This window comes from Pseudoliparis swirei, chromosome 8 (assembly GCF_029220125.1).
Source record: "Pseudoliparis swirei isolate HS2019 ecotype Mariana Trench chromosome 8, NWPU_hadal_v1, whole genome shotgun sequence".
Lineage (NCBI taxonomy): Eukaryota > Metazoa > Chordata > Actinopteri > Perciformes > Liparidae > Pseudoliparis > Pseudoliparis swirei.
Window position 1 is genome coordinate 4,526,570 of NC_079395.1, and position 21,257 is coordinate 4,547,826.

Consider the following 21,257-nt stretch of genomic DNA (forward strand, 5'->3'; position numbering starts at 1 on the left):
TGACAGGAAGAGATTGAACAAACTGGTAAAGAAGGCCAGCAGCGTGCTGGAGTGTCCACTGGATACGGTGGAGGTGGTGGGGGACGGGAGGATGATGGCTAAGCTATCATCCCTGGTGGACAACAACTCCCACCCCATGCAGGACACCCTGGGAGCTCTGTACAGCTCCTTCCTCACCGGCTGCTTCATCCCCGGTGTGTGAAGGAGAGGTACTGCAAGTCAAAATAAATGTCCCCACTGAAGGACTAACAAAGGAATATTTTATCTTAACTTATCTTATTGTGAGCTGAAAGAACATTGAGTCAACATTGTGAGCTGAAAGAACATTGAGTCAATATTGTGAGATGAAAGAACATTGGGTCAACACATTGCTTTGATGTCACAATGTTAATGACAAAGAGGACAAAACACACTCAGAGTTTGTCAAACTGCTTCTCATCCTGGAATGAAGTAAAGCGTGTAAGCCCCTCCTTCTTTGTGCTGGCCTTTAAACACCGAGCTCTTGTTTGTTTAAATCTTCATCTGTTCCCTCCCCTTTTAATAATCTGCGGTTCTAGTTTGTGTGTCGGCCAAACTGTGATCAAGTGAGAGAGCTGAAAGGGTGCGTTCGCTGCAGTTTAGGAAAGTTCGGACTTGGGCCCAACTTTTGATGGATTAAGTGACAATGGCTCAGGCAGAAGTTCAGATGGAAATTGAAAGAATTTGCTGTTCCATCTGTCTGGATCAACTGAAGGATCCGGTGGCTATTTCCTGTGGACACAACTACTGCATGAACTGTATTAAAACCCACTGGGATGAAGAGGATGAGAAGAAACTCTACAGCTGCCCTCAGTGTAGGCAGACCTTCACACCGAGGCCTGTCCTGGTGAAGAACACCATGTTGGAAGATTTAGTGGAAGAGATGAAGAAGACTGGACTCCAAGCTGCTCCTGCTGATCACTGCTATGCTGGACCTGAAGATGTGGCCTGTGATGTCTGCACTGGGAAGAGACTGAAGGCCTTTAAGTCCTGTCTGGTGTGTCTGGCTTCTTACTGTGAGAAACATCTTCAGCCTCATTATGACTCACCAACATTTAAGAAACACACGCTGGTGGACCCCTCCAACAAGCTCCAGGAGAGCATCTGCTCTCGTCACAATGAGGTGATGAAGATGTTCTGCCGTAATGATCAGCAGTGTATCTGTTATCTCTGCTTAATGGATGAACACAAAAGCCATGACACAGTCTTAGCTGCAGAAGAAAGGACCGAGAGGCAGAAAGAGCTGGAGGGGAGTCGACTTAACATCCAGAAGAGAATCCTGAACAGGGAGGACAACCTGAAGCTGCTCCATCAGGAGGTGGAGGCCATCAACATCTCTGCTGATGAAACAGTGGAGCACAGTCAGCAGATCTTCACTGAGCTCTTCTGTCTCATGGAGGAAAGAAGATCTGATGTGGAGCAGCAGGTCAGATCCCAGCAGAGAACTGAATTGAGTCGAGTCGAAGAGCTTCAGGAGAAAGTGGAGCAGGAGATCACTGAGCTGAAGAAGAGTGACGCTGAGCTGAAGAAGATCTCACACACAGAGGATCTCAACCAGTTTCTACTCAACTACCCCTCACTGTCACCCCTCAGTGAGTCCACAGTCTCATCCAGCATCAACATCCGTCCTCTGAGATACTTCAAGGACGTGAAAACGTTTGTTTCAGAAGTCAGAGATGAACTACAGGACGTCCTGACAGAGAAATGGACAAATATCTTACTGATGGTGAGTAAAGTGGATGTGTTCCTGCCACAAGCAGAGCCCAAGACCAGAGCTGGATTCTTAAAGTATTCACGTAAAATCACACTGGATCCAAACACAGCAAACACACGGCTGTTATTATCTGATGGGAACAGAAAAGCAACATTTATGAGTGGAAACCAGTTTTATTCTAGTCACCCAGAAAGATTCAGTGATTATAATCAGGTCCTGAGTAGAGAGAGTCTGACTGGACGTTGTTACTGGGAGGTGGAGAAAGGTCTGGGTGGAATTCATCTTGTAGTAGCATACAAAGACCATAACACTGTAAATGTGAAATTTGGAGAGAGTAAGAAGTCGTTTGCATTAGGTTTTTTCAAACAGCGTTATGAATTTAAACATAACAAAGTCCTCACTACTATCTCAGCTCCTCACTCCTCCATTGTTGGAGTGTACCTGGATCACAGAGCAGGTATTCTGTCCTTCTACAGCGTCTCTGAAACCATGACTCTCATCCTCAGAGTCCAGACCACATTCACTCAGCCTCTATACGCTGGACTTGTTATGTGTGGTCCAATTGGATGCACTGCTGAACTGTGTGAGTTGACAGGGGCAAACCTGGTCAAATAGATAATGTGGGAACCAGAATGTTGCCTTTCTGTTTATTCTTGTTTTAAGCGCTTAGCACAGTGGTACCTGGTGTTTGCTCTTCCTGTGACTGCTCGTGCTATAACTAAGCCTGCGACACTACAGAGCCCTAAAAGGGACATGGGCAAAACTCAGAGGTGCTCACAGGGGTCTTAAAAGATGAGGACTTTCCTATCGGAAAAAGATTTTCCTATGAAAAAGGGTCACCGATTGAAAGTCCTTTAATACACTGAAAATGATGTACATTTTTATAAGATCCTTGATAAATACTTCACTTAAAGTCCTGTTTTTAAATATTCCATTTATATATTTGCAGTAAACATAAGAAAATGAACTACTGTTTTATCTTTAAATCGGACCAAATTGATGGACACCTTTTTCTTTCTTTTTATTGTTGTAGGTCTGGCACATACTCTCTCTATTAATTTTGAGTATACTTTGCATAAAAAATATGTAATATATACCATCAATATCCTCAAAATAAATAAATATAATATATAACCTCACCATCAATATCCTCAAAAATAATTAAATTTAAATAATATATAACCTCATCATCAATATCCTCAAAAAATAATACTAAACACATGAAATAAATATATATATATATATATATATATATATCAATTATTATTTAAAAACTAAATAAAAATAATAATAATTTAAAATATATCTATATTAATTTATGCATTATTATTTTTTCTTGAGGATATTGATGGTGAGGTTATATATTTCCTATTTTTGATGCAAAGTATGCTCCAAGTTCATTTGTCAGGTGTATTTAAGTGCATTAGTAATGTAAATGTACTTTCATTATATTTGAAGGCAGGATGTTTTATTATTGAAGCAGTTGAGCTGAAGCTTAACTTACAATTTAAAAACAAGAATCATTGTCTCAGTGTCTATTGTGACCTCCATTGAACTTTAATCTTCTTGCTCCCTGTCAGCTATTTGCAGATATTTAGTTCTCCACTAGAGGTCCCTCTTTCCGAATGTATTCCACTGTCACATAGGTGTGCTTTCCCGTCGACACACTGGAACTCAAAACCAGGAGCCAGACCTGCACCCAGCATTAGTGTGGGGGAATACATATTTATCATAAGCAGTAGGTTTCAATCAAATCTTTTATATTGATGATTCATTTTAATTTAAATCACTTATTGTCATCTTCTACTGATGTAACAAATCCAATAAAGTTTATTATATGTGTTTCCTCGAATTCAAGATCAGTATTACTTGTGCTGCATGATTCACATCGTGTAATTCATACTCTTTTCATTCGTACCTATAATCATATTTTGTGTTATTCTGTTATTGAGTTGTAATGTTTGGGATGTTCAAGATGATCTGACTTGAGGCTTTTTCGTGCTTCTCATTTGAGCTTGATGGGGAAGTCAACCTGTGTTGAAATGTAGAGTGCAAACTGTGCGGGTTTACGAAATAAAATCACAACTTGATGGATAACAGAAGTCGTTTATTTCCTTTCTTTGGACCCAAAAGACAGTTCTGCTGTGTGTTATCGTTCTGCTCCCACAGTATCTGCTGTCATGGAAGAAGCTATTCAACATGTTTATTTGTTTCATACTTCTCCCTGCAAAAATAAATTGCAATCCATTAGCTTTAATAAACTTTAGAATCTTGTTATTTGATCTGCCATTCAATCAAACTATCTGTAAAGCTAAACATGAGAGGTAGTCCAGGTGTGTGTTGACTTTAACAATAAGTTTAAATTATCTTTCTGATAGATGTTTAACATTTATAACACAACTGTAAAGCCATTAAAGTATTATTACAAGAAAGATATTATTTAGACCGTTTGAAATTAAAATGAAACCTGCCCCATAATAAATAATACTTGTAAACTTCCACTTGCTTGTTGTTCATATTATTATCCCTGTATTTGTTGTCTAAATGTAGGCATCACAAATGACTCATCACGAATCACATTGAAAAATTTAATCATCAGATATGCTAAAAAAAATTAAAAAAATAAAAGAAGATAAAACCCCAAATGTATTTATTTGGTGCCGTACAGTTCAAAAAAACAATCGGAAATCACAAACCAAGCTAAAACTCATATGATCTAAATTAGATTCATGGATGTATAAGTATTCATATAAGTCACCTTCTTCTGCTAACTATTCTGTTGTCGCTCATTTGTTTTTAATCTATATTTTACTTGTTGAACTCGCCTTCCTCTCCATCCTTTTGTTTCTCTCTGAGTGACGCGCGTTATGCTTTTATTTTGAAGTATTTCCGGTCTGCTTTGGCTTGACGCAGCTCCGGGAGAAGATGTGTTTTAGGTGAGATATTTGACCATTAACGTGTTTTTCTGTGTCTGTCTTTGTGTATGTCGGGTTTATAAACGTCTGTTCCTCCGCAGAGCAGCGGGTGTAAATCGGACATGAAGGTTTAAAGCTCCGTGTCCGGTTCGTGAAGACCAGACATTGATGGTGATGGTTTATCCATCGGGGGGACTAGCGAGCTAACTCACCTAGCCCGCTAGCTTGTAGCCATCGGTCTGCCTCAATTATTTGACTTAAATTAATCCCTTTGTGGATAAAACGCAAGCCGAATATATCATAAGACATCGGCGGTTAATCAGTTTGTTTAATGTGTTTAAATGTGTATTATATATTGAGCTACAGTGGGAAACGCTTTTAAATGGATGGATAATTAATGGGATTCGGCGACACTTTCTACGCATTTTTTGTTGTTGCACTAATTCGTTAACGTTACTACATATTGCATTTTTTTATTTCTTTTGACAAAAAAGGGGCTGTGTTTGTAACAAACCGCCATATTTTTGTGGGGTTGGTCTGATTTTTATGATTATATATATTTTTTAAACATACGCACACAAATTGTGTGGAGCGATCGTGGCGTTCTGCGCTTTTATTTCGAAGGGCGCCCCGTTTCCGGTGTCCGCTGCCCTCTGCAGCTTGACGCGATTGTTTTTTCAAAGCAGCCAGCAGCTGAGCACTGCGGTGTTTTTCTGAGCAGCCCCGTCTCCAGACTCTCTCTCTCTCTCTCTCGTTTTCCTCGACAACTCTTCTCCCTTTTCTTTAAAAAAGAAGAATAATGTAATTTAGTTTTTCATGCACGTCTCCAGGGATTTAAACCGAAATATAATCACTAAATGACAGCCTCGCTCGCCTCGCCGGGACGACAGCTGGTGCGGTGATAACATCGGGACGGAAGTATAGGGAGGGGGTGATGCCCTTGACTTGGGAGGAGGAGGAGCTGAGAGGGACATTGGGTTCATCATCATCATCATCTAATGTACCCGGGAGAAGTGCCATTGTAACTGTGATCTTCCTTGGCAGGCGTGTCGGCGATGCTGCGCATGCTCTGCAAGTTCACTTCGCCCCTGCCGGCTGAGCAGCAGCGTCCCGTATAGACGAGCCATCGAGGGGATATGTCGTGCATCTGCAGGGACCCCCGGCCCCGGAGCTCCGCGGGTCGAGCCGAGGAGGCCTGAGACGGAGGCCTCCGCCCTCCGGGCCGGACGGCGGCAGCAGCAGGCGAAAGCGTGCGTGCCCAGATAAACCGAGGCTGTCCAGCCTGCGCTCTGCAGATAAGCGGAAGCTGCGTGAGTCAACTCTCCCTTTTGGGTTGACATTGTTTTATTTTTTTTATTTCTTCTTCGTGTGCCAGACTTGTGGGAATCCATGAACTTATTAATAATCCATCTCCTGGGCAGCAGCCCCTGAACTGTGAATGTGTGCTTGGAACCGGGGCGTTTTTTATTTATTTACCTGACGTCTAAAAGGAAGGTTCGACTGGACGTGATGGCCGACTGCGAGGAATCGGAGTTGTCCGAGTCCCTCCAGAAGGAGGAGCCGGGCACGGACTTCAAATGCAAAAGTCTGCCCGTCCTGAACGAAGAGGCGCCTCAGGAGGAAACGCCGCTGGCCGGCTCCACGTCCGCGACGGCGGAGGAGAGCGCCGAATTCACCCAGACCGAGTGCTTCCGGGCGGAGGAGTCCCCGGCGAGAGCGACCCACCAGCCCGAGCCGGGGAAGTCGGCGCTGAACAGGCCGATCTCGTACGCGGAGAACGCGGAGACCCGCGGGGGTAAAAACATGGCGAGGAGGAAGCAGCCGGGGATCTTCGCCTCCCGGCTGGCTCGGATACGTCTGCCCAGCAGGAAGTACCTCGACGTTTTCGTCCAGGACTCCCGCTGCTTCCTGTTCTGCATGTGCTACCTGACGTTCATCCAGTCGCTCATGGTGTCCGGCTACCTCAGCAGCGTCATCACCACCATCGAGAAGCGCTACAGCCTGCGGAGCTCCGAGTCGGGCCTCCTCGTCAGCTGCTTCGACATCGGGAGCCTCCTGGTGGTCGTGTTCATCAGCTACTTCGGCGGGCGGGGCCAGAGGCCTCGCTGGCTGGCGGTGGGCGGCGTCTTCATTGCCGTGGGCGCCGCCCTCTTCTCCCTGCCCCACTTCATCTCCCCGCCCTACCAGATCAAGGAGGTGAACTCGTCCTTCGGCAACGAGGGCCTCTGCCTGACCGGCAACGCCAGCGGCCGCGTCGACGTGACTTCCTGTCCCCGCGACCAGGAGGGCAACGAGCACAACCTGTACGTGGCGCTGTTCGTCGTCGCTCAGATCCTGGTGGGCATGGGGTCCACGCCCATCTACACGCTGGGGCCCACCTACCTGGACGACAACGTCAAGAAGGAGAACGCCTCGCTGTACCTCGGTAAGACGTTTGGGATCGGTTTCGAATGACGAGCAGCGAGTGTCGGTGGTCTCCTGTTGTCGCATTGAATCTGGACGGAGAACATCTGACACCTGAATTATGCGATTTCGTAGAAGCTACGTTGCAGTTTAATAGAGAAAAGATAATAAACTAAACTAATGAAGCCCAGAGGACAATGTTCATGTTGGTTAAAAAACAACAGAATCCAGCGAGGAAGTACAAAATACTGCAGTTCCTCAAATGTCCACTAGAGGCTGTCTCCAGAAGCGAGTAATTTATATTACTCACCTGTTTATATTGGGCATAATTGAGGGTGTGGCAGTACCAAATACTGCAGTTCCTCAAATGTCCACTAGAGGCTGTCTGTGGCCTCTTAAAGTGACAGGTGGGTGCCGCCTCGAGCCGCTAGTCCACCAACGGTGGTAAAAACAAGCAGCACTTCTGATTTTTGATAACACGATTTAGGTCTGAACTATTCACCAGCTCGTTATCAGATATTTTTCCAAGGTGTATAAGTTTAACACATTCCTCTGAGCCTGTAAACCAACCACTTTAGCTGGTATTGGGGAAGCAGCAACCCCAAAACACAGCTGTCTCAGTCGGCTCTCCAGTTCATCCCGGAGGTGTGTGATGGGGTTGAGGTCGGCGCTCCACGCCACACGGGGGGGAAACGGTCTCTTTGTGTGCACCGCCGTGGCCTACATGTGTCCTACGGTGTCACCTTTAATCCCCTCCCCCCCTCCTCTTCTTCCACAAGCCTCCCCTGAAGCTCTCGCCCCAGTGGACTCGAACAAGGAAAAGCCGAATTAAACCAACAAATGAGAAGTTCGGTTATGGAAGGGAGGTGGAGGGAACAGGGGAAGGTCTTATGTGCATTCCTGTCGGCGGTGGGGGGGGAAAGAGAGGGGCTTTGATCCGTGGAGCCGCCTGTTGGTGGTACCATGTCCCCTGCAGGGTGTATATATATATATATATATATACACACGTAAATAAACAAAAGGAAGAAAAAAGTTTCCTTTTCCATGCAGAAAACTAAATGCACGAGACCAAAAAAAAATTGCAATCAAAATGCTTTCATACACAAATCCCCCCCAAAAATACAAGATTTGTAATAGTGACGGAAACAATTATTTAGAAAGGGTTAAGTAACGATATGATGCCGTTGAGAATATGGTTTTTTTTGTTTTCTTTCTCTCTCGACCATAACTTTATGTAATGCACGACTAAATGACTCGAGTTTAATTTTCCTATTTTATAATGAAGGTTTACAAAGAAAGAAGCCCAATAAAATCCAATATTTAAGTACATTTGATATTTTAAAAAACATTTACGCCACAATATAACGTCGACGGGTTCTCGTCTCCATCTTCAGTCGGTAGAGTCGTCTGTCACCCGTTGCCTAGGCAACGACCACTGGACCACTGACATGAGTATATGGTCCGTCCTCCAGCTGGTGCTAATCCAACGGCTCAATTCAATAATAATTTAGGAGAGGAATATATAAGCATTTTTGCTTCTACCTATATCTTATCAGTCTTTCTGTTTTGTGCATTATATAGAATATTGTATTGTATTGCAATGATTGACTGAATAAAATACACAATACAATACAAACTACTAATTCTTTAGACAACCAACTTGAATCTTAGGTATGAAAAATCTTGCAAACCGAAAATAACCCTGAAGAAACCGACGGGACTTTCAGCCAGGAGATTGTTGTTGACATTTGTGATGTATTCTTTGTAAATGTTGCATTTCTGTCTAGTTGACTAACCTTCTCAAGAGGAAACGCACATTTAAAGATCCTTGCTTGGCTTTTAAAAATGCCACTCAAGCGCATTTTGTGTGTGTTTTTAGATTTGACTCTCTCCTCCGCCTTTGGCTGAGGTCTGAGTATTGACCATGACGCGTGCACAAAGGGCTGACTGTGCACCGATAGGCCTCTTACGCCACTTAGCCCGCTTCGGTTATTATGTTAGCGGCAGAATACGAGACGAGCGGAGACGGATGATGTCTCGAGTAGATCTGCAGCTGTGCCGTGGATTCAGCAGGAATGACTCGGCTGTATTCATTCGGCCCTCCGCTCGGCAGACACTTCAATAATAGATCTCAGATTGATCGAGAGTTTACTAAAGCAGGGGGGGCAAAGGCCTCAACGCTAACTAAACTCAAACGGTGCCATTTCTCTGGTAATCCCTTTTTTACCTTCGCATTGAAAATGCGGAAGGTTATGTTTTGATCGCCGTGTATTTATTTTTTTATTTGTATACGTGTTACTCGCATAACAAAAAAAGTATTAAACCGAATCGCATGAAATTTGGTGGGATGATTGGTTATTATCCGGGGACCATTTGATTAGATTTTGGGATCAATCGGGTTAAAGGTCAAGGTCATGAAAAGGTCAAAATCTTCTTTTTACCATAGCACGGTCAATTTGTATCTAATTGGCATGCAACTAATGCCAACATGTTCATAATTCAATGCCCAATCGTGTGATATGCGAAGGTATGCGCTCTACCGAGTGCCCGTTCTAGTTTAAATGTGTTTTAAAGATCAAAGGGTGTCTTCTGTTGCCAATGGAGATGAAAAGGCTAAAAAAAAACACAAGGGGAGATTTAAACTTTAAATATTCAGTGACATGGCCCCCGTCCGGCTGGGGGAACGGAGGCCAGACGAGCAGCAACACAACGCAACATACTCCGTCTGGGCGCCGCCCCGCCTCGGGGAGAACACGGGGGACAAAGATGCGGTTTATTCCTTTTGTTATTTAACCGGAAATCCAAATTTAGATTATGGATAGCGTCCCACTCGCCGTCTGCCCGTAGAACAAAACGCCCCCGGGTCCGTCTCGGCCCGGCTTTGCCGTAGCCGAAATATGAGATCGAGCCCAAAGGCGTAACGGACCTCCGTTAGAATGAATTCGGCACATGCTTTGTCCCAGGACCTCTCATCTCATCAGGAGAAACTCCCAGAAAATAGAAAAAACCCTTTCACGGGGACTTAATGTCATCTTCTGTCGCCCGTGTACATTTATTAAGACCCACGAAAGACACACGACCTGCATTAGCGTGAGAAGACGGTGAATTTCTGTTTACCGCTTTTCCTGTTCCGACGTTGTTTGTCGGCGGTGAACTTGTGGGTCGGGTTTCACGTCGATGCCTTTAACCAAAACCACAGAACCCAGTTTCACACCTACAGGAACCAGTCGTCTAAAGTGCACGCTGTGGTCGCTCCGGCCTCCATCCGGCTCCGTTTCTCTCAGCCAACGACATTTTTTGCCGCATCACCTTCTAGCAATGAGAAGATTCTAACGTCGCAAACGCGGGTTGTTGTGCGGCCATTTGTAAATCCACGCCAAACACGATCTATTCCCGTGTACGGACGAGTGCTTGCCCAAATATTTGTGAGCAGGTGTACTCCTCGTGGTGTTGCGTAATGTCGTCTGTGACTGGAGACGCTTTGGGAAGTCGCTCCTGAGTTGGGCTTCATTTCTTTAATAAGAAAACCTCCGTTACAAATCGAGGTTGTAGGTTTTGAAGGTCTTGTCTTTTGAGAGGATGAAGAGAAGCTATCAAGTTGCATTATGGGAAATGAAGCTGAATGCCATTCAAAGTGCTAGATTTTGACTATTCTCTTTTTAAAATCGGTTTCTTGTGAGTCTCTTTCTTTAAGTCACTAAGATGATGAATCTCTGAAGGATCCCTTTCACCACTCGGTGGCTGTGATAGAAATAATGTGAATGTTAAGCTGTAGCTTGACAGTCGCGTTCAACACAGAGGATCAGTGAGGAAGTAAAATAAAAACATGTCCTTTTACTTTGTCATAGTCCTCTATGTTTATTTGTGTGCTCATCATGCTATGTTTAAATAGTGTGTGGTGTGTAACTTATGAGAGATGTCACAATTTGTCATTTTATTTAGAAAAGCACAACATTGGTGATTAGAAATTGTGAATGAGGCGGTGTTGAATCTACTGCTGACGTGAACCCAGAGCGCCCAGTGGGTTCCCAGCACTCTGCCAGTCGGAGAACGTTGGGTCCAGCTCAGCTTTGAGGTTTTAAGTCACGCCATTTCTTTTTCGTGTGTGTGTGTTTTTTGTTGCTTTCAACTAAAGCCAAGGACTTTAAGATGTGAATTCCCTCTAATTGGCCAAATCTTATTCTCAGCCTCAAGCAGGCCTCTTCTTACACGGTCGTATGATCTGCACACATGACCCACACACATGGCCTGTTGTGCCCCGCACGTAAAGCTAGATTTGTTTTTATTTGGAGCTTCGAGTTTGGGTAAATGAGCAAATTAAAACAGAGACACAAAGTCGATCCTCTCAGAAAAATGTTGATGAAATCGTTTTTATAAGACGGTCCAGGAAATTGATCGGGCTGGCAGTGACTTACAAACTGCATTCTCTCTCCTGACCACCAGGGGGCGACTCCTCTAGTTCTTTAGAAGTCTATGAGGAAATTACTCTACTTCTATCTTGATTTATTCCCTCAGTACACACTGTACACATGAGTTTATGGTCTTATACTCTAGTTCGAAGTCTTCTCCAATACAGTATGATGTCATCATTTGGTAAATTATGGTTCATTTAGAGTCAAACGGGCCATAAAGCAGGGGACGCTTCAGGCCGGTGACGCATTGGTGAAGAAAATTAAGCATTTCTCAGGAGTTGATGGAGACCAAATCAGAGCTAAAAAGAGAATTTATTTTAGAATCACGACACCGATGGAGTTATAATCTGTGCCCCTCCCCCTTTCTCCTCAGCCATCATGTACGTGATGGGAGCACTGGGTCCAGCGGCTGGTTACCTCCTGGGAGGAGTCCTCATCGGCTTTTATGTGGACCCAGAGACCTCCGTCACCATCGATCAGAGCGACCCCCGCTTCATCGGCAACTGGTGAGAACCGTTTGGACATTTTCAAAGCATTCACTTCAAAACACGGCAGTGGGCCACGCGGTGACCACGCACTCTCTGTACTTTTGTTATCCGATGCATTCAATGTGGATTCAATAGTCCCCAATGAATGCACTCTTTGCTCCTGTCGCAGTCAAAGTTTCTTAAAGATATCAGGGAGCAGCTTTTTTAGGAAATACTAAATGTTAATAAATTAAGGTTTGTGATTTTAGTAGAAGCCAATGGGCTGAGAGCCAGAGACCAACTGGTTTTGGTCTCTTCATGAGATTTGTTGAGAAAAATCAAAGTCCTTTGTAATTCCAAATTGTAGAAAACTAAAATAATTGTACCTCCAATAAAACAGCCTTAAATTGGAAGAGTTCTTAGATTTCTATTTGGGAAAAATATCTGATCAAAGCGCATATGAACAAGTAATAATCTGACATTTGATGCCATAACTTTATATTTATATATATACACTACCGTTCAAAAGTTTGCGGTCACTTAGAAATGTCTTTATTTTTCAAAGAAAAGCACTGTTTTTTCAATAAAGATAACATTAATCAAAAATACACACTATACATTGTTAATGTGGTAAATGACTATTCTAGGTGGAAGTGTCTGGTTTCTAATGAAATATCTCCAGAGGTGTATAGAGGCCCATTTCCATTAACTATCACTCCAGTGTTCTAATGGTACATTGTGTTTGCTAATCGCCTTAGAAGACTAATGTCTGATTAGAAAACCCTTGTGCAATTATGTTAGCACAGCTGAAAACAGTTATGCTGGTGATATAAGCTATACAACTGGCCTTCCTTTGAGCTTGAAGTTTGAAGAACAAAATTAATACTTCAAATATTAATCATTATTTCTAACCTTGTCAATGTCTTGACTATATTTTCTATTCAATTTTCAATTCATTTGATAAATAAAAGTGAGTTTTCATGGAAGACACGAAATTGTCTGGATGACCCCAAACTTTTGAACGGTAGTGTATATATATATCTATATATATATATATACTCGGTGTTCAACGGAACTACTTTCCCCCAGCGTGTCCTTAACCTGTAATACTAAACTTCAGAGGGTAATATCCCGTAAAGAGAGACATCCCCTCCCCTTAAAGCAAGTATATCGGTGTAAAATATGCTTTTTAATTTCTCTGATAAAAGTCTGACTATTAAACACACCCACCTCATTTAAAACGTCGCTGTACGTAGGAGGTTCATCAAACTGCCGCACCACTTTAAATGCATAAGATGCGTGTTTGAGTCATCTTTTCTTGCATCTATGCGATGGATCGTCATCTATTTACAGCTTAGCCAGTGATTCACTAGCTGTAAACCACGGGGCTTCCTACATGGATTATAGGTGCTGAGGAGGAAGGGGATGATGCACAAGCCTGGCGACAGTTTATTTATTCATTTGTGTGCACAATAATGAGTCACAGAGATTAAAAAATAAAGATGTACTTAGCCTTTCCCGTGGGCCCCGTGTGTCTCGTGTTGGTTTTCCTCCTGTGACGGCTGTTCGGTATCCCTCCTCCCGGCCCAGGTGGAGCGGGTTCCTGCTGTGCGCCGTGGCCATGCTGCTGGTCATCTTCCCCATGTTCACCTTCCCCAAGAAGCTGCCGCCCCGACACAAGAAGAAGAAGAGGAGGAAAAAGGTGAGCATGGACGACCTGTCCAGCGACGACGACGTCCTCAAGGAGAAGAGCAACAACGGCAAGAGCCAGGGGGCCAACTCGTCCATGGGCTTCGGGAAAGGCATCAAAGGTAGGCGGGGAGAGTACGGCCACGATGATGTCACAGAAATAAGTTGGAAAGCGGCCCAGGTTTTGTGTCTTGGTTTAGAAGTTGAATTGATTGATTTTAGAAATGAGTCGCTAATCAGCAGCTATTTTGATAATCAATTAATAGTTTCGAGTGTTAAAAAAAAAAGAGATTCTCGTGTTCCAGCATCTTCGTCGTGATTATTAGATGGTTTCCTTCGTCTTGAAAAACTGAAAATGTATATTTATAACAGTTTTTTCCCCCGTCAAGACATTTGAAGACGTTTTCAGACATTTTAATTAAAGAAAAAAAAACACAAATTGATTAAACCTCGCCCAAATAATTGTCAGATTAGATATCAGAGTTTCCATTCTGATATAAATGCCTTTTTTAAATGTATTCTTTTTCCCTGAATCACGTTTTACACAAAGAAAAGTCGACTAATTAATTAATGTAACATGTAAAGTGTCTTTGAGTACCTTAAAAAGGCCGTATACATTAAATGGATTATTATTATTATTGTCAAATTGTACCAAACAAGATTGTGTTCCAGAGTTAGAAGTCCTCTCTAAAACAGGGAACGTATTCCTTAATCTGGAAGTCATTGAAGTTATGAAGGGAGCGTAGTATTCGGAGCCTGTGTTAGTGTTGGTGTGGAAGTAGCCTGCCGCCCTGGTGGAGCACCGAGACATGACACCCTCACACCTTTATGATGAGGTCAGCAGATTCATTACAAGAGAAAAATCCTCAACCTTTTCTCTCCCTCTAACCTTCCTCCTCCTCCTCCTCCTCCTCTTCCTTCAGACCTGCCCAAAGCGGCAGTGAGGATCCTCAGCAACGTGACCTTCCTGTTCGTCAGCCTCTCCTACACGGCAGAAAGCGCCATCGTCACGGCGTTCATCACCTTCATCCCCAAGTTCATCGAGTCCCAGTTCGGCATCCCGGCCTCCAGCGCCAGCATCTACACCGGTGAGCTGGCTTGTGCTCTCGGTTATCATTATTCCTTTTTTTTAAACCCAGATTTCCTCTTTTCTTTCTTCATGAAGCTCTTACATTTGAGACAAACCGGCCTGAATGTCTCCTCAGACACACAGCGTCCAGGACGTTAATATTCTGCCTCTTCAGCGCCACCCTGCTGTTTATTTATTCATTTAATCTCTGAGCCGTCGGCCCAGAGCTGCAAATCCCAACGCGCTTTAAATAAGTGCCGGTCATCAAATGAAGGGGGCACCTGGGAGCCGGAGCACTCGGAGCATCGCTCTGCTGACTCACACAGCACGTTATCGAGGGAGCACAGCTTTTTTTTAAATGTTTCAAGTTGTTAAACGGACATATTTTTCATATTTATTCAGTTTTTTATTGTTATTTATATTCATGCTTCTTACTTAAAAAAAAAAAATCTTCTTTTGTCCTCTTCCTGTGTTCATTGTTATGCACCAGATGTACACGAGTAATGGCCGCTTGAGCCCGAGCGTGTTGAGCAGGAAGTGGACAGTTGGTTTGATATTAGCCGACGCCCCAAAACCCAAACTCTGAGCCCATTTCCTGTGGACTCATCAGTGTGAAAGTCATTTGATGTATAAAGTGTGTTTCCATCCATTTGTCTTTATGCATATTTTGAATTCGCGCATATAAAAAAGGGGCGAACCCTAAAAGAAAGTAAGCTAAACAATGTACATAAAACTCAGGATAGATTCTGATTGGACCACAGCTTACGAGACGAGCTGTCAGACGCTCTGGTTGAATATAAGAGTTGTCCTAACTTCTAATATGCACCTCCCCCCCCCCCCCCCCCCTCACAGGTTTGATTATCGTGCCCAGCGCCGGCGGGGGCATATTCCTGGGCGGCTACATCATCAAGAAGCTGAAGCTCGGAGCTCGCGAGTCGGCCAAGCTGGCCATGATCTGCAGCGGCGTCTCGCTGCTCTGCTTCTCCACGCTGTTCATCGTGGGCTGCGAGAGCATCAACCTGGGAGGCATCAACATCCCCTACACCACCGGGTGAGGGAGGAGGGAGGAGGGAGGAGGGAAGAGGGAGGAGGGAAGAGGGAAGAGGGAAGAGGGAAGAGGGAGGAGGAGGGAGGAGGGAGGAGGGAGGAGGAAAGGGGAGGAGGGAATTAGGGGAAATGGTGGGTTTGTTACGCATCGCTGCCGACGAGGAAAGAACCGCGTCAGTGTTTTTTTTTGGTTTGCGGCTTACACAGTGAAGTGATGGTGGAGGGCGGAGCCAAAGGAAAGGAGATAAAGACGGGAGGAGATGAGTAAAAAGATGGGGAGAGAGAGAGGGAGGGAGGGAGGGAGAGAGGGAGAGAGAGAGAGAGAGAGAGCGAGAGCCCGGTTTACACACACACACACACACACACACACACACACACACAGACGGGTGGTTCTGTTTGTGTCACAGTGCAGCAAGGAGCAGCATATAGTTCCGCCGCCTCACATTGACGATGCGTTAACGAAACGCCTCGTTGTGTTTCCTCTGCAGGCCGACGCTCACCATGACCCAGAGGAACCTCACCGGTGGCTGCAACGTGAACTGCGGCTGTAAGATCCACGAGTACGCGCCGGTCTGCGGGTCCGACGGCATCACGTACTTCAACCCCTGCCTGGCCGGCTGCAGCAGCGTGACCAACGACAGCACCGGGGTAAGGGGGCGGGGCTGGCGGAGGGGCGGAGCTTAAACACTATAGGAGTTCAAAAGAACGTCGCGCTTTCTGCACACCTGATGTTATTTTGAGAGAGCGCAGGGAAACCCAAACGTCTCGAATATCTTCTCGACTCCGCCCCCTTCCTCCCAGATCCGCAACTACTCCGACTGCGCCTGCGTCCAGAGCCGCCAGGTCATCACGCCGTCGTCCGGCGGTCAGGGCGGCAGCCAGCTGCAGCTCGTCATCGTCAAGACCTACCTGAACGAGAACGGCCACGCCGTGGCGGGGAAGTGCAACCGCGCCTGCAGCACCCTCATCCCCTTCCTCATCTTCCTCTTCATCGTCACGCTCATCACCGCCTGCGCCCAGCCCTCCGCCATCATCGTCACGCTCCGGTAGTCCCGGCGGGGTCCTCGCGTTTCGCAATTTGGTAGTTTTCATTCCAGCGCCTCCCGCTGACCCGCTCCCTCTCGTGTGCCGCAGGTCGGTGGCGGAGCAGGAGCGTCCGTTCGCTCTGGGAATGCAGTTCGTCCTCCTCAGGACTCTGGGTGAGTCGAGGCAACGGGACACGACGACTTTACGTCTGAAAGAAATAAGAAACGGGATGTAGATTCCGTCATTTCGTTGGATTCTCTCGTCTTCTTTCCTCTCCTCTCCCTCCACCTCCTTTCCTTTAACCCTCGTTGTTCCTCCCTGACTTCCCTTTGTCGCCGCCCCCTTCTCTTCGCCCCTCCAGCCTACATCCCGACGCCCATCTACTTCGGCGCCGTCATCGACACCACCTGCATGCTGTGGCAGCAGGACTGCGGCGTCCACGGCTCCTGCTGGGAGTACGACGTCACGTCCCTGCGCTTCGTCTACTTCGGCCTCGCCGCCAGCCTCAAGTTATTCGGCTTCTTCTTCATCTTCCTCACCTGGTACTCCATCAAGTACAAGGAGGAGCGGGTGGAGCGCTGGCTCAAGCGCCACCTGTCGCCCGTCGACACCGTGGGCAGCCTCGTGTGCCACCCGGGCGGCCGCAAGGGGCACGCCCGCACCCGCTCGTGCCCCGTCAACATCCCCCGGACCGACCCGTGCGGCCCGCCCGCCAACGCGCCGCCGCCGCGCGCCGGCCCGCTCAACCGCGGCGTCAGTACCCAGAGTTGCCCCGGCAACGAGGTCAAAGGAGCGATGTTCGCACCTGCGGTGGCCGCCGTGGCGGCGCCGCCCGCGCCGGCCCGCTCGCTGGAATATGTTTCGGCCAGAGTCTGAGTTTCAGGAGGGTGAGGGGGAGGTGTGGGGGAGGGGAGAGGGGAGAGGGAAGTCTCACTCTGACATTTATTCTGAAAACCGCCGTCTCAGGAGATAACCGTCGCGTGGAGGTCCGGCTCTCACCTCATTGTTGTTGTTTTTTGTCCGCACTAAACTGCCTCCTGTGGGTTACAAAAATATATATATCACAAACCTCCGGATCGGCGTCCGGAAGATGAAAAAGTCGGGACTGGTTTTGGGAACCGAACCCTCCTCGGACATAAAAAAAACAAAAACGCTTGGGTTGGTGACATTTTTTGAAAGCGACCTCTTTGTGAACCGTCAGCAGCAGGCAAACAAAAGCTCCCCCCCCCCGACCCCCCTCCTGACCTCGGCAATATGCGTGCCTTCTGTCCCCACGGTCCTCACATGTACAGTAGACCTGCACACACACACACTCCAGACAGACTGTCCCCTCCCCCACCTGTAGGAAGAAGAGTCACCTGATTGGACGCCTCGGCTTCGCCAGCCCTCCTGCTCCCCCCTCCACCACTACATCTGTGTTCTTTCTTCATTTTTAGCTGTTTTTTTTTTCTTTCTTTTTTCCGGATGCAGATCGTCACAGAACAAGAAAACAGAAAAGGAAAAAAAAAAATAGAAAAGAGAAACCAATGGAAATGTGAAACACTGCAATGTACGTGTTGACGACTGGAAACCGATGGCATGGTGCTAATTTGAAATAGTCGTGTTTTAGTGTTCTTTTCTTCTTCTTCAAGTTCATTTCTAGGGTTAGAAACGCTTCAGAAGAACCGGACCGCGGCGCCCCGGTGCCGAGCGGCTCGGCGTGCACGGAGCGCATTCCTGGCCCACGCACGGCCGTTTGTTTTTTTCCGCTCCCCCGACACAATGACGCGCAGTGTTGCCGCCGGACGTCTGAATGGTTTGGCTTTCGCCCGCTCCACACAGCGCGCCCGTACGGCCGAGCGGGTCGCCGTCCTGACTAAGCATCGTGATAAGTGGCTTAACCTAAAAAATCCCCCAAAAAACACACACACAAAAATGGGATCGGTACGTTTATTCAGTTTCCAGTGATTTATAAAATGCAGAAAGGCGGCACGTGCTCACATGTGAGAAGCTGTAACTTTAAAATGTTTTGTGTCTCCTCGATCGGATTATCAGAAATGTTAAGTTAATTTTATTCAGTTGACTAATCGCTGATGGGTGAGGTCAGTCCCCAGTTCGGCCCGGTGGCTAATGAAGTCGTTCATGTGCTGTCATTTCAACAAGTATTACAATTCAACAAGTATTACAATGCAGGAAAACGGACAAAAAAAAACTCAGATCCTATGAATGTGTTTTTATTGGGCTCTAAAAAAAATGTATGAATCTGCCAGTCCAGAAAAGATATTGCACTCATATTGCGAGATTCTTAAGGAAACAATCTCACATCAAACTTCATTTCGTAGCTTTTCGATATTGTCGTTATGGATCTGTAGGATTTTTTATTTTATTTTCTCTGAGCACTTTTGGGAATTCTTCATCAATTTTTGCAGGTTAATAATAATAATAAGATTACTTATTTTAGCACACTGGCATATTATTTTAATTTATTTAAAGTAAATGAGGTCTTAAAGACGCAACAACAAACCAACCACCACTAAAATCATCTGATCTTGTCTTTCTTTTTTTTTAAAGGTGGTCTGGTGTTTTGAAGAGAAACATTTAACTAAAACAATTAAAAACGGGTAGAAATTATACTTAAAAAGGAGAAAAAAAATTTCAACCACAATAAAATGTTTTATTTATTTAGTTAGTTAGTGGATACAATAGTGAACATTTTAGTCGTAGCTGCCTGTAGAAACAAAGACGTGCCAACATTTTAATAAGCAACTGAACAATCTAATTATGACGGTGAACGCGTAATGTATTACTGTTATCGCACGGGAATGTTTTATTTTGAAAACCATCTATTTGAATTGATGCGGTTTCCTCCAACTTCCGATAACTGTAATTTCGCTCCAAAGTTTTGTGTGAATTTATTCTATGATTTTATTTTGACCATAGTTAGAAATATGTCTGTTATTTTTATTTCATTTTTGTAAATATATTCAAGCCTTTTGATTTTTTTAAATCCTAAAACGAGTAAACGCACACACAGCGGTTTTGCGTTAAAACAAATGGCACCAGTTTAATTATCTATTTTGGAAAAGTCAACAAAAGGGGAATTTACATTAATTCAGACGAATGATTTTCAAAGTAAAATATTTCAGTTCAGCATTTGGTGTTCACTAACGGATCCATTTCAGTTACTTATACAGATGGTTATGGGGCTCATGTGGTTCCTGTTGGGGAGGGGGGGGGGGTCATTACTCTATAAATGCATTTCTGAGCTGTAAGAACCGGAGTAACAGTATTACGTATTAATAATCCACTTATTTCCTAAAGAGCAGCCTTCTGACAGTGTTAACTCTTTTCCTCCTCCACATATCATTTAAGAGGCTCCGAGGACACCTGCTGGCGAGAAATGGAACAGCATGTAGACGGGAAGGTATGAATTCAACCAAGGATGAGAGCGAGAGATACATGTGACAACAACAACCACCATAACAGTGTTAACGGGGGAAAAGTCTCCTTGTGTCTCAGACAATCAATATTTTTTACATTTGAGACCGGATGTTTATTTTGGGATTGTTTTATTTTCTGTTTCCTCGTCGAGCAATCTGATTATTTCCTGATGTCATGGTTAATAGTTTAGTGTATACAATGTAAATGAATAAAAATAAAACCTGTTACAGCATCTCCAAGAAAATATTCACATCTTTTTAACATGATCTATGATTGCAAAAAAGTTTTCAATCATAGAAAACATTTCAAATGAGCATCGGTTGATTTAATAAAAAAATTGTTTTAGATTAGGAAAACATCAGCAGGTCATTTCAGTTACTAAATATATTTTTCTTTTAGTACCTACAACAATAATGGTCTGACATCTCATTTCGTCGCTCAAACATTATATTTTTGCAACATTAAGCTGAAAAAAAGAGATTAATTGCAGTAAATACCCAAATAAAACGCTCGCTAAAATCATTCGTGCGTATCGGAGTATTTCACCCTCATGTCGTTGATTTTCTCTGAGCCCACTGACGTTTGTCCAAAATACACTTCAAGCAGATGTAGGTTAGAATATTCTCAGTTTGACTCCTTTTCTTTAAAAAAATAGAAATAAAGAAAAACATCTGAATTGTAATTATTTGAAAAGGACAGTGAAGATGAAAATGTAGATGTGGACAAATATCTTGGGTACTTGACTTATAAATAATAAGGTATTACAGAAGCTGATTGTTTATGGGTTTGATTCTCCGGATGTCATGTTGTAGTATGATACAGACGTCTTTAGAAAAAATGGAAGTCATAAAAGTAATATTTTATTTCGTAAACATGTCATAAAATACCATAGAAAGCGCCCTAACGTATAATGCAATGAAATGTCATTTATTGTATGTTGTAAAAATGTAAAAACAAATATGGTGTGGTACATCATATATAGTTAATGTTATTGACATTTAAAAAAGTATTTGAAGCGTCCTGTTATAGTACATTTCATAATATAGTATATCGCATAGATAATAATAAATATTTATA

At 44.5% G+C, this 21,257-nt stretch overlaps 2 protein-coding genes across 2 annotated transcripts; both read left to right on the plus strand.

The window, feature by feature from the left end:
* Nucleotides 1-631: 631 nt before the first annotated feature.
* On the plus strand, nt 632-2,830 carry LOC130198255 (E3 ubiquitin/ISG15 ligase TRIM25-like). Its single transcript, XM_056421392.1, has one exon. It carries the CDS (start codon nt 665-667, stop codon nt 2,345-2,347), a length of 1,683 nt encoding a protein of 560 aa, XP_056277367.1. The 5' UTR covers nt 632-664; the 3' UTR covers nt 2,348-2,830.
* A 1,819-nt stretch (nt 2,831-4,649) lies between these two features.
* Nucleotides 4,650-20,414, plus strand: LOC130198055 (solute carrier organic anion transporter family member 5A1-like). Its single transcript, XM_056421110.1, has 10 exons — nt 4,650-4,668; nt 5,692-7,072; nt 11,836-11,968; nt 13,520-13,740; nt 14,542-14,706; nt 15,540-15,738; nt 16,223-16,382; nt 16,536-16,780; nt 16,869-16,933; nt 17,122-20,414. Exons 2-10 carry the CDS (start codon nt 6,157-6,159, stop codon nt 17,634-17,636), a joined length of 2,619 nt encoding a protein of 872 aa, XP_056277085.1. The 5' UTR covers nt 4,650-4,668; nt 5,692-6,156; the 3' UTR covers nt 17,637-20,414.
* Nucleotides 20,415-21,257: the final 843 nt, after the last annotated feature.